At 43.5% G+C, this 13,485-nt stretch overlaps 5 protein-coding genes across 5 annotated transcripts; 2 read left to right on the forward strand and 3 right to left on the reverse strand.

Moving 5' to 3' along the window:
- Positions 1–1,298: 1,298 nt before the first annotated feature.
- On the reverse strand, positions 1,299–3,804 carry EAE98_011343 (uncharacterized protein; the record flags this gene model as incomplete). Its single annotated transcript, XM_038958965.1, has 5 exons — positions 1,299–2,883; positions 2,934–3,129; positions 3,195–3,404; positions 3,472–3,640; positions 3,718–3,804. 5 exons carry the CDS (start codon positions 3,802–3,804, stop codon positions 1,299–1,301), a joined length of 2,247 nt encoding a protein of 748 aa, XP_038804644.1.
- Positions 3,805–4,486: 682 nt separating this feature from the next.
- EAE98_011344 (uncharacterized protein) lies at positions 4,487–5,263 on the forward strand (the record flags this gene model as incomplete). Its single annotated transcript, XM_038958966.1, has 1 exon — positions 4,487–5,263. One exon carries the CDS (start codon positions 4,487–4,489, stop codon positions 5,261–5,263), a length of 777 nt encoding a protein of 258 aa, XP_038804645.1.
- Positions 5,264–5,880: 617 nt separating this feature from the next.
- EAE98_011345 (uncharacterized protein) lies at positions 5,881–8,325 on the reverse strand (the record flags this gene model as incomplete). Its single annotated transcript, XM_038958967.1, has 3 exons — positions 5,881–6,222; positions 6,287–8,140; positions 8,215–8,325. The coding sequence occupies 3 exons, from the start codon at positions 8,323–8,325 to the stop codon at positions 6,178–6,180; spliced, it is 2,010 nt and encodes a 669-aa protein (XP_038804646.1). The 3' UTR covers positions 5,881–6,177.
- Positions 8,326–8,956: 631 nt separating this feature from the next.
- On the reverse strand, positions 8,957–9,951 carry EAE98_011346 (uncharacterized protein; the record flags this gene model as incomplete). Its single annotated transcript, XM_038958968.1, has 6 exons — positions 8,957–9,310; positions 9,363–9,538; positions 9,643–9,658; positions 9,715–9,741; positions 9,797–9,816; positions 9,879–9,951. The coding sequence occupies 6 exons, from the start codon at positions 9,949–9,951 to the stop codon at positions 8,957–8,959; spliced, it is 666 nt and encodes a 221-aa protein (XP_038804647.1).
- Positions 9,952–10,681: 730 nt separating this feature from the next.
- EAE98_011347 (uncharacterized protein) lies at positions 10,682–12,948 on the forward strand (the record flags this gene model as incomplete). Its single annotated transcript, XM_038958969.1, has 3 exons — positions 10,682–10,886; positions 10,936–12,668; positions 12,775–12,948. The coding sequence occupies 3 exons, from the start codon at positions 10,682–10,684 to the stop codon at positions 12,946–12,948; spliced, it is 2,112 nt and encodes a 703-aa protein (XP_038804648.1).
- Between the last annotated feature and the right edge of the window lie 537 nt (positions 12,949–13,485).

Raw genomic sequence — 13,485 nt, forward strand, 5'->3', positions numbered from 1 at the left:
CAATCCACACCTCCAACATCTTATTCATCGGTAATCGCCCTCCTCATCTTATCCGACGGTACACCTCAAATCTCAAAAATCCACTTCTCACATCTGGTACAACAAGTCCCGGGCCCGGGCATTCTGGTATATCCTCCATACGGTGTAAGTACAAATCCCTCCATCCAAAATTAACAGATAACAGACTTGCGAGCTATGAGAACTGAGTAACTTTTTTGCTCTTTTTTTGCTGGTTTTTTGCTAAAAAAAATTCTTATGATCATTTTATGATCTGTTTGGACGGTGTGATGGTTCGATGTCAAAAGATGATTCGTATGGAAGCGACCATTGTGAATTTTATAATTGAGACAGTGAAAGTGAAAGTAGAAGTGAAAATGCGCTTCTCCATCATGTAGATGTGTTGAACTGAAGACATCGAGAAACTCATTATTCATGAAATTGAAACTTCCCACGTTTAGATATTTGAGTAACCCTAGACAACATCTCGATTAAAGAATTGACATTTCTTTTGACCGTCGCGCAAATCCAGATGATCTCATCGCTGGACTGAAATGAACTTTTCTTCATCTCAAGTTACAGCGCATGAATTGACCGATCGACAAACTCAAGAAGATGAAGAAGAATGCATAAGTTACCTCTACTCAGAAGTGTTCAAGAATTCAGGGTTCCTATTACTCCCAGTCACATAAACATTGTCATTGCTCCCATAATAGATCCAGGATCATCATCTCCGAATCAAATCCCACCACCCACCTCCCCCTCACCCCCCCCACCCACCGTCCCTTCCCAATTACCCGCACACAACATCTACACACCACCCTCAATATCTTCAACCAAAAAAAAAAAAAATTAAACAAAAGTCCTCACTTCAGTCTCGCACCACAGTCAACCCATCAACATCCGACTTCGGAATTTCTTCAAAGTTGCTAACAGAATCCTAGATCAACATCTACCTATATCCGCCCACTTAAGAGTTGTAGTCTGATAGCTGATGAGAAAAAGACTCGAGCATTTGATGAGGTCTAGTTTGATGGTTTGAGCAAATGAAGGGTATGAGAGGCGTGTGATGATATGTGCGCGGAAGGAGAGGTGTTCTGAGTATGAAGGCTCATGAAATATGGGAGTTGAAAGGGTTCAAATTAGAATTGCTTTCTATAATATTGAAAGTGTTCGGTTTAAATAGAGATGTGGTGCGAAAGTTTATGAATTGGTCACACTATTTGATGTCGACCACTTTTGGCAGGGTTGAGTACATGACTATAATTAACGCAACCCAATAAAAATGGAACGTGATGCAATCACTTCATCAACTTATCAACCCTCTTCTCCAGACTCCTCTCAAACTCACTCACACCCCCCTCCAATACCTTGACTCCACCACCCTTAACAACATAAACCAATCTCCTCCTCTGTTCCTCATCTTCCTCATCCTCCCCATCTTCCTCCTCCTCTCCCTCCCCCTCCCCCTCCTTCCACCCCTCCACCACTTTCCTAACCAACCACCGATCATGACTAACCACCACAACACCTCCATTCCACCCCCTCATCACCTCCCCCACCGCTCTCACCGTCCAAAAATCCAAATGCGTCGTCACCTCATCCAAAACCAACAATTGCGGTTCCTTCCACACCAACCTCGCCAACGCCAACCGCACAAGCTGACCACCAGATAACTTACCAATCGGAACATCCGAGACGATTCGTCCCTGCAAACCCAATCCATTGAGTATACCACGAATTTCCTGCTCCGAGAGCACACCAGCGACATCGGATGTTAGGAGCGAGAGAGCCGTCAGCTCTGGAGTGCCATGCGAGAGAATTTGCAGATCTTCGACAGAGTTTTGAGAGTAGTATGCGAGTCGTAAGCGAGGATGTTTGGTGAGGATTCCCTTGGTGGGTTTGGCGGTTTCGGTGAGGAGGGAGAGAAGGGTGGATTTTCCGGCGCCGTTGAGGCCCACGATTCCAATGCGATCACCCATGTGGATGGTGAGATTGACGTTTTCTAAAACGAATGGCGCGGGTGCCGTGGTGTTTTTTGGAGATCCGGAAGTTGGGTAGCGGAATGAGATGTTTTCTAATGAGAGCAATGGGCCGGGAAATCGTAAATCGGGTGCTAGAGGGATCATCATCGAGATGCCTCTTTCCTCGGGTGGAATCTCGATTTCTTCTCTGGCTGTTAAATGATAGCCAACTAGGTCGCGGTTGAGTTTGAATCGAGTTCCTTTGGCGGATACTTCCATGCCCATTCGATTATCTAATTTCTTCTGACGAGATTTAGCTTGGCGGAGTTTATTCTCATCGCCGGTTGCTTTTCCTTGTTTGATGTTTTGCTGAATGGTTTGCTGGATGTGTGATTTTTGCTTTTCTTGAGCGTCGCGCATTTTTGTTAGATAAAGAGTTTTCTCGCGGATGGTGGATTCATATGTAGCCAAGGATCCACGGAAATAAGTCAGAGCCTGGCTGCGCAGAATGATAAGTTCTTGAGATGTGGCAGTGATGAAATCACGATCGTGAGAGACGATTACAATGGTTGGAGGAGTGGGGGTAGATTCCTTGAGGGTTTCGAGATATTTTTGTAACCAGATGATTCCGAGGAGATCGAGGAAATTGGTAGGCTCGTCAAGGATTAGAATGTCTGTTGGTTGGAGAAGAATAGAAGCGAGATTTGTACGCATTTTCCATCCTCCGGATAGGGTGTTGACTGGTTTATCCAGGTTTGCTTTGGGAAATCCTAGACCAGAGAGGATATTTCGTGCTTTTGATTCGATATCGGCTAGTCTGGCGGGCTCTAGCTGTAGTTGCAACTCTGCAAGGAGTTCTGCTGCTAGATCCGTCTCTTCTTTAATCGTGGTTTCATCAATCTCCTCATCTTTTTGTTTGATTCTATATCATGATTTAGAAGTTGGACGCCGATTTGGTTCATGCCCACTTACCGTTCCTCGGAATTCGCAACAATTTTTTCAAAAGCAATCAATGCTTTTCTTGCTGCCATACCACGTGTTCCACTTCTGAGTCTGGCATCCTTATCTTTCTCGAATAATTCCCTTTTCAGCCTTTCATGCTGTATCTTCCGAAATGCCCGTACAGGTGTCAATGCATCTTCTTGACTATCCACAGCCTTGGACAATACTAAGGGATTTCGTCAATGTCAATATAGGTCATGCACATACAACTATTGGATTGTCAAGACGTACCGTCAACTTCATGTTGAATTTCACTTCTTGAAGTAGCTCTATCAACAACCTCTGCCAATACTGACAAATTACTTCCCCCATTTTCTTCAGATTCACTACCTCCTTCATCACCGGCATCTTTTGAATCTGCATCTATTTGCTGCAAGATGGATATCCTAGTCTGTACAGGAATACCAGGGATCAATTTCTCCGCAATGGCCTTCAACAAAGCTTCATGTGGCACCAATTATTAGGAATTTCATTTCCCTTAGCTCAAATTGGAAAAGGGGGAACATACTCGATTTTCCTGTGCCGTTTCTTCCAATCAATGCATAGCATATTCCAGCTTTGAGTTTCAAACTCGCATTGGATAGAATCTCAAGACCTTCTGCTTTAGATTTCCCCTTTGACTTCACACCTGATTTACCCGAAGATGTAACCGTGATATTTAAACCTTCAATATCGAGCTACGATATATATTGATCAGAATTCATCTTCAGCTGGAATGCTCTTCAGAAATCGCTAAGAGAATGGACGTATTTACCTCCTGATAAACTGGATTCTCGATGTGAAATCTCGTTTGTTTACACGAACACAAGATGGTGGTTGCTGATTCTCCTTGAGACAACATTTTTCCTTCTTACCTCAATAATTCGGATGGACAATCGAATTTAAAGAAGTTAATCAAAAAAATTTGAATCAAAACAAAGGAATGAAAATAACTGTTAAAATTATCAAAGTACTAAACCTGATTTTAACGGCATTAAATTCAATCGAGGATGCTGTCGTTAAATAGTTGATATGCATGAATACGGTTTAGAAAGTACCAAGACCCAACAGACCCCCCTCAAGCTTTGGTTGCCGCTTTCCGATGTTGATCTTTTCGGCCTGACTCACATGTTTCGGATTCAGACAACTTCTCGTGTAACTTCAACACACAACATGAAAGGAAAGGTTACGCATTCAAGTTGAATCAGAGCATCAGAAATTTAATAGTAATAAGTGAGTCACATCCTCAGCGCCGTCACATTGATAGATTTGCGCAGGTGGATGAATGAGTGAAGAGAATAAATAGCTGTTTCGGTTAACCTAAGGTTATCGTCTAGTCTAGCTGGAGTCCACGGGTGCTACTTCAACTGCGCCACTCCTAGTTCTATGGCTGAGCTCCACATACAACCACGTGATACTACCTTTTGCACCTGACTTCTCGAACCTATCGCTCTCATATCCAACATCTTTACATGGAAATACTAGCCATTGTAATTCTTCAAAAATAGTACCCGTGAAACGATAATCATTACCCAAGCATCAAGATGTCCACCGAAACCCCCAATCCCCTCTACGTCCCTGAAACCCTCACCAAGATCCTCTCCCATCTCGACATCAAGACTCTCCTCCTCTCTCAACGCGTTTCCAGACAATGGGCCGAATTAATCCAAACATCTCCCCATCTCCAAGAATGTCTTTTCTTCAAGAACGCCACTCGGAATACAGAGGTTACGCTTAATCCGCTATTGGCCGAGAAGTTCCCAGCTTGGTTTAATACGATTGAAGAAGAACCATCGAATCAAGTGGGACATCAAGTTTTCAACAAGCTGGAATGGGCTTCTTCACCGGACGTCGCGATGGCTTATCAGAGATCTGATGCTAGCTGGCGGAGAATGCTACTGCGTCAGCCCCCACTTGAAGAAATGTTGATTGATTACACCAGGATTGATAAGCAGGGGCTTTTTTTCTGGGACGTGAAGGTTGCGAAAAAGGAGGGCATCAGAATGGGCTTGGCGTATGATTACATGTACCAGGCTATGTATAAATGCGTATTCGCCGGTGTGGATCGACCTATTTACAATCATGAATTTATGTTTGATTGGAGAGAGGAAAAAGTTGCAGCGGGAACGTCGAAAGAGCGTTGCTCGAGAATTAAAGTATGGGTGAAGCAGGGGTGTAGTTTTTGTGGGGAAGGTTGTGAAGGATGTAGAGATGTCAATGGCCATCACAGAATATTCAAAAGCGAGGGATTTGAGAAGGAAGCGGCAAATGAAGATGCATATTTGAAGATGATGCAGGATGAAGGTTTCGAAACTTGGTGAAGTACGGAGTAATAGGAAGTAGGACTAGATTTCTCAAGTCATCTGGTCATTCGTGGTATGGACTTGATTGGATAGTTGAGTATTCTTAATGAGAGAATATATGAATAATGAAATATCACTCCCAGTGACGAATCCAACCAACCAGAATACACTCGCCGAATTTATTGTAGTAACCGATACTTACTAGATCACGGATGAAGAATAGCATTCTCGGAGCTCTTTTTATCTGCATGGAATGGGATAGACATGAAGAATCCAGAGTATGAGGGAGAGAATAGAATGCAACCGCACCATAAGAGATTGTGTGAGAGATGTAGGAAAGGAAGGTATGATAACAGCGTGCTTTGAATGGGGGAGGGAGTATACAAAAAGGCAAATTTGATGAAGATCATGTATTATAGGTGCATGACTCCAACGATACATGAAATTAGAAGTTCGATCGCCAGGATGAGGATACAGATGCGAGGTGGATATTGGGATGTAAATGGTAATATATGATCAAGGAAATGAATGTTTGTGTTTTGCCCACAGCTCAGAATTGAGGTATCCCGACAACCGTTTAGAATCGAAAGATATTATCCGAATCATACCCGCGTATACCCTAAAAGTTTGATGTGCGTATTCGAACGCCCAGTCACACCAGCACTCGCTGCTACTTCCGCCTTGATGGCCTCGTTTTGACACTATTTGATGGGTTGTAAACTCATACTTCACCACAGAGGCACCAAATCATCCGGCCATTATGATATCAGCAGTAATAAAGTACATGTATTCTAATTTTACTATCCGTACTTCTACAAACAGTCAAAATTAATGACTGACCGATCTTGCCACCAACATGTGGCTATCGTCTTTTCTCACCACCTTTGAACTTCATGTACAAATCAATTATAGGAAAGAATTTTGTTATTTCTCTATTCAACTCTCAAACTTTGTAATCTTGCTTCGGTTGCAATAACCTGGAAATTGTTAGTAATTGAAGTGTCAAGTGAGAGTGAAGGATGAATTGAAAGTAGAACTTACGTCAAGAGCCTGCTGAACCTCGAGGACCTTTCTAACCTCACCCAACCAATCCTTACTCAAAGTTTTTGCCCACCCCTTTAGTCCGTTCATCTCTCTAGCTGCACCATCCAAATCGCCCTCCTCGAGGAATGTCTCCGTTCTGGTCAAAATGCTTTCAACATCATCACCAGTAGCCAAACCCTTCTTCTTGAACAGAAGCTTGCTTAGAACGTAACTTGAAGCATGACTAGCGACACCAGCCTCTTCAGGTAACAACGAAGCTTTGCGGACTTCAGATGCGACACGACGGAAACGGTCGATGAGGGCAGCTGAGCTTGGAACACCCTTTTGATAAGCGACTGGGTTGATGGATGCAATGGCTGCGTTGACAACTGGATCATCAGATGCAATTTCCTTAAGGGCAGCAAGTTCTCTGGTGAAAGGGCGTGGAATTTGAGACTTTTCGAGGTTAGCACGAACGGCTTCAACTGCAACATGAAGATGTTGAGTCTTGAGGTTTGCGTCGACAACAGAATTGAAGTCACCAGTAAGCTTCTCGAGATCATTGACAGTATTAGTCAACTCGGAAAGCTTGCCGAGGCGGCCTTCGCGTTCTTCCTCCACGCGATTTCTGACATCAGCCAAGAATGCACGCTTGAGTTCAACTGCTTGCTCTGTCAAAAGATTCTTGAGCTTTTGCTCATTGACCTCATTTGCGCGATCGAGCTCAGACTTAAGCTTTTTCTCGTAGTTCTCGTGAATTCTCTTGCGCTCAGCTTCGTACTCGGCCCTGTATTGAATTTCCTGCTCTGCTTGTTGGTTCTTGAAGTTTTGCATGAGTTGCATAGCAGCACGGTCGAATTCTCCATCGTGAGACTTAATCTTCTCGTCAGCTTCCTTCAATGCTGCCTCCTTCATAGCCAAGATCTTGCCTCCAACTCTGTTCAATTCTGACTTGGCCTTGTCCATAGTAGATGTAAATCTAGCATTTGCATTGTCGGCATTAACGACTGCAATGATGTCATTCATAATCTTAACCAATTCTTGAACTACAGGCTCATTTCCATTAGGGATATTGATTGGGTCAATTCGCTCAATTTTCTTGTATGCTCTAGATGGCTCATTGACTTCTGGGTCCCTTTCAACATTGCTTGACTTGACTTCTGAAGTGGCGGGCGCAGCAGCTGGAGCTGGAGAGTTCTTTACTGGTGTATTTCCACTCTTAACTTGCTCAACAGCCTTGACTCTATCGGCTGGTTTTGAGTCGTGTGGTGTCTGAACAGCTTCCGATGGCTTCGCCTTGTCCTTCGCGGAGCTAGTGTGTCGTCCAGTAGATTCCTTGTTCTCATTGGCAACCCTCCATGATACACCACTTTGACTTGGGATTTTTACCTGTTCGCCAGTATCTCTTGGAGGCCTTGGAGCTCGGTTTGCGATCAAAGGGAAACGCTTTCTGAATTCTTGTTCCTCGAAGTAAAGGACCGCTTCCTCCCCGAAAGGTACATATTCGGTAAAGAAGTCATGGAAGTTATCGTTGATCCGAGAATAGTAAACTCCTCCACCGAAGCCTAGTGTTGTTAATAAAAATAATGTTGTGAAGAACTTGCGGAAGAAGCGTCTCTTTGGCTTTGGTGCGGGAGGGGGTGGGATGGAAGATGGAGGTGGAGGCCCTGGTGACTTAACTCCTGGAGGAGGGGGAGTAAGAGGAACGTTTTCCGCAGGAATTGTGGTAGAGGTTGGAGTTGCTGGTGTTGGGGCGGTATTTGGTGTTACTATTGCTCCAGGTGGTAACGGTTCAGATGTAGCCGCGCTGGCAGATCCTGGAAGTACTGGAGGTCTCGAGTCTGCTATACTTGGTTTATCGGCATAACTTCTCTAGAGTTGCAAAAACTATCAGCAATCATATCACTACTTAATTGTTCGAGATAGAACATCTTGAAGCTTCATACCATAGTATCCGAAATCACCCGGCTATTTTGTGCTCTCCATTGACGTCCAGGACTGACGACGTTGGATCTGAGACCCAACGTCCTCGAAGATCGAAGACCAACTCGCAGCATGACGGGCTGCGTGGAGCGATAAGTTATTTTTGAGGTTGGTGATGTTAAAACTGCGCGTCCTCTTCTGCCAAATACACAATTCAAGATAAAAACACTTTCAAGTTTACAGAAGCTCGGACCACACCACTTTTTGGCTGATGATGTAGAAAATCCCAGGGTCGGTATTCACATTAGCCAAATGTGCAAGGCTACGAAATATTGTCAAAATTTTGATTTATATTTATTATTGAAACAATTCCTATGGTGATCATTCTCTACGCACAGATTCTTGTGCAATAAAAGATAATTGTTTTAAATGCATGTTCTATTGCATATCGTACATCCCAAATGCCGAAGAACTAATTCATCAAAAAGGAAAAAAACAAGGAAAACCCTCACGCCTGGCAAGCAGAAATCTGCTGCATATCAAACCCCTTCCTACGAGAATTTAGAGACATCAAGGTATTAAAAAAACGATTGCTCTCGTAAATGTTGAAGTGGCCACATGTATGCTGCTGCCCTCAACCAAGCAATCTTGTTCGAAAAGGAACACTATTTGTGGAAAGTCCCGACAATAGCTCATTCTTGGTATCAAAGGTTCATTCCACCCAATATGTCCCATACTCCACCGCATATTCATCACAAAGTTTCTCTAACAAGCACATCCTGGACCTGCTTGTGTTCCTGGAGCTTCGGGCCTAAGATCAACACCAGTTCCCCTTGGACCACCAGCTCTTGGATTTCTTGGACCGGCTTGATCCAATGGTAGTTTCTTTGCAATTGCTGTGAACAATTCCCTTACGTTCTCAGATGTCTTAGCAGAAGTTTCGAAGAATAGTAAACCGGCTTCTCTAGCATAATTCGAAGCGTCTTCAGTAGTAATAGCACGTTTATCCGGTTGTTCCGTAACTAAATCGAGCTTGTTTCCGGCTAAAGCAATGATGATATTCTCGTTTGCTTGTCGTTGAAGTTCTTTTACCCAAGATTTGGCCTTATCCAATGAGGCCTATCACACATGTTAGCGAAGTACTTTCCAATTTAGAGTCGGAGGAGCGTACAGCTTGTGTGATGTCATAAACAACAACAGCACAGTTGGCATTTCGATAATACATGGGCGCTAGCGACTTGTATCTCTCTTGTCCTGCGGTGTCCCATATTTCGAATTTGACTGTGGTGTTTTCGTCGAGGGAGATGGTTTGAGTTAAAAATGCAGCGCCAATAGTACTCTCGCGGTCTGTCGTATGGTCAGCGGTGTGGTCTTTGTTCATCCGATATCCCCTGTTTGAATCGTATCCAGGCTTTTCATATAAGAACGAGATTTGTTGGAAGGCTACTCACAATCGTCGAATTGATCCTGGTTTAAAATGTCAGCTTGAAATCATGTCATTGCTTGGAGATGATCAGAAATACCTTAACAAATCGTAAAACCAATGAACTCTGTGCCGAATATTAGCATTTAGAACAAATCCAACTGGCAAACGGTAGCTCATACCTTTCCGACGGCAGATTCCCCTATCATGAAAGATTAGCAACTGATTTAACGAAGATGTCAGAAACTCATGGGAATAGCCTACCAAGTAACACCAATTTAAACTGCGCAAATCGTGAGTTTCCAGCACGGGAGCCTGGTGGACCTCGAGCAGCCATGTTGAAATGTGAATGTGGTTGTGATTGTGAATGGGATTTAATGGAATGGGACAGATCGCTGGGCAAGCTGTATATGCTCGTGTAGTACTTGGGCGGCTTTAATTCGTAGGAGGAAGGCGGAAATGGTTGAGGTAAAGTTAAATGCTATCTTGCTTGATCTTGAGAAACAGCGCAACCTGGAAAGTGACGACGATCCTAAATCGCTTCGATTACTGGGACAATCATGATCACGTGGAGCATTGTGTAGATGCGCTTTGAACGTCAGCCTATCAAAAGGTCATCATCAAATGCTAGATTCACCCCCGAATCTGAATCAGTAGCTGTCAAAACTGGAGCTAATTCTTCGATGCTACCTGGGTACTGTAGAATTATATTAATAAATATAGTAATTCTAATGAATGTGTCTTACTCCTTTTATATTTGGTAGTCATTTCAAGTGATTATGAATATCAAGAAGAGCTCTGTACTCCGTACTTTGAAACTTTAGATATTGATCTGGAACAAACAGAGAGGGACGAGATTAGTAATAACAAGGGGGTGCTTCTAGGGCGTATCCACCAAGTGTTAATTTTAGATATTGCGAGGCTCCGAGCTTCGAATTAGAGAACAGCTATATCAAGCTTGACTGAATTATAGATCAGATCGTACGCGCCAGCAGAGGAACTTGTTTGTGAGAACCAGACAATAGAGGAACTACGATACACACTATCTGCAGGATAGATCAGTCAAAATGGCGAGTTCTTTGCCCTTCAGGGATATCAACGTCCATGCCTCAACATCGCATTACGCATTCACATCACCATCTTCACCCTCAGCACCAACACTTGTAGTTGATCGACCAACAGGAGATATACGACTTAATGATGGAGCACTTTTGGGGGGAAAGCGTGTATCCAGTATTGCTGGCATCTTGGGCATGATCAAACTACGACTGGGTATTTACAATGCCACATTATACCAGAGTTGGAACTGATTTCTTCCTAGACAAGTACATCATTGTAATCACAAAGGCACAACCTATTGGAAGACTGAAGGGACATATGGTATTTAAAATCGTCACAACCGAATTCCTACCTCTCCGAGAACGAGCGCTTCGAGACCAAGACGAAGATACTTATCTTAGCCTCCTTAAGATCTTCATCAAGTCTGCACCGATGTACTTTTCATATTCTTCCGACATTACCAACACTTTTCAGAGACAATCGCAACTCGACACATCAGCTCCTCTATGGAAGCGAGCGGACGACCGATTCTTTTGGAATAAATTTATACAGTCAGATTTAATAGATTTCCGAACATCTGGGTCTCGACATCAACACGGACAACAACCAGCGGCGGATCCATATATCTTGCCAGTTATGTTTGGAATGTTTGAGATTGTTCACACTCAAGTCAAGTCTACTCCATTGACCTTTATCTTGGTTACTCGAAGATCCAGATACCGAGCTGGAACTAGATACTTTTCTCGAGGTGTGGATGAGGATGGGCATGTTTCGAACTTTAATGAGACGGAACAAATTATCATTCTGAATGACAATAGCAGTGGGCTTGGTGGATTTGCCGGAGGTGCTGGAATGCAAAATGGCAAAGTTGGAGGATCAGGCGACAAGGAGATGCAGATATTGTCATATGTACAAACCAGAGGGAGTGTCCCGGTATTCTGGGCAGAAGTCAACACTCTACATTATACACCAAAACTTCAGATTCGAGGAGTTGAAAGCGCCGTTCCTGCCGCTAAAGCGCATTTTGACGAGCAAATCCGAATTTATGGGGACAACTATCTGGTAAATTTGGTAAACCAAAAGGGACGCGAGCAGCGGGTAAAAGAAGCATATGAACAGATGGTAAAGATTTTGGTTTCGGCGCCAAATGAAAGCAGACAAAGTGATCAAATTACAGATGAGAAATTCCGGGTGGTTGAGCCTAGTGGAAAGAGACAAGAGATGGACAGGCTGCACTACGTATACTTCGATTTCCATAACGAAACCAAAGGATTAAAATGGCACCGAGCACAATTATTACTTGACCAGCTCAACTCTGCCCTTGAAGCACAACAGTATTTCCGTGGAATTGATATGCCAGCTGATATCGATGGTCGCCTCGAAGTTCGCAATCACCAGACTAGTGTTGTCCGCACAAATTGCATGGACTGCCTTGATAGAACAAATGTTGTCCAAAGCATGCTTGGCCGATGGACCCTAAACCGGCAATTAACAGATCTTGGTGTTCTCACTCGTGGCGAGACCTTTACAACAGCCGACCCCGAGTTTGAAGTTCTTTTCCGTAAACTTTGGGCCGACAACGCTGATGTCGTCTCCAAATCCTATTCTGGAACAGGCGCTCTCAAAACTGATTTCACAAGGACAGGTGTGAGGACCAAAGCTGGTGCTCTTCAAGATCTCCAAAATTCTATCACGCGTTACGTGAGAAATAACTTCCTAGACGGACCTAAGCAGGATTCATTTGATCTATTCCTAGGCTATTATCTTCCTAGTAATGCAAACATTGGCTCTCATCTTATTACTGCCGATAGGAGACCATTACTCATTCAAAGCATCCCTTACATCCTTGCCTTCAGTATCTTCTTCGTTCTTGTTGGCCTCTTCACCCCTCGTCTACCTAATGCCGCTGTATTACCGTTGAGAATTTGGGTTATGGTTTGGTTGGTAGTAGGAGCATGGTGTGCTAATTTCGTTTACGGCAACGGAATGCTATATGTACGTTTCTCTCTCGCTCTTTATTTTCCGTTCCCTCATACCCCTGATACTACACTTTATTATCTCTTCTTTCCTTCAAGCATTTCTACTAACACTTTCTTTACAGGTCAACTGGCCCAAGCTCAATCCTCGCCCCTGGGCAACAGAAGGCTACAATGAAGCAATAAGCAACGCACGCAAAGATAAATTAGTCGGTGGGCTAGTAGCAACTAAGCACGAACGTGGATTAAGCACAGCTCGTTACGCGAATGCTGAGGAAGGAAAAAAGAGAATCGAGTAGATTTCTTTTCTTTTCTTTAATATTCTTATTTCTCTGTTACCCTTTTTATTACCTAGAATGCTTAAAATTGCATGCAAGCTCTTTAATTACCTATTTGAGATTTTTATTGCTGATGCGTGTGATTCCATTTTCTTTTACGTCTGTTTTGTTCGGGGCGCGAGTGGATGGGAATTGGAATGAGCAGTGATTGTCATACATGGGGAATATATTCGATAGCGTGGATGTGGGCATGAGCGTGCATGGTTTAGATCTGAAAAGATTTTAAATTTTAAAAATTGCATTCTGAGAATGTGATTCAGGAGGAGGAATGGTTGACTGGATGGATGGGACTGGACAGAATTGGGAAAGGGCTGGGTGGAAGGGAAATGGGAAGGGAAAGGGGTTCAAGTAAACTGTAACTCTATAGTATAGATATTGTATAAGGATTTTGGTGTTACCATTTTACAGTTCTTGATTCCATGTGTTACTGGTTATGGTGTTATTTTCTGGGTGAGGTCAGCGTTTGGCGATGAGTGTTTTAGAGTCTGCGGGAAAAGC

The sequence above is a fragment of the Botrytis deweyae genome, assembly GCF_014898535.1.
Source record: "Botrytis deweyae strain B1 chromosome Unknown BDEW_047, whole genome shotgun sequence".
NCBI lineage: Eukaryota > Fungi > Ascomycota > Leotiomycetes > Helotiales > Sclerotiniaceae > Botrytis > Botrytis deweyae.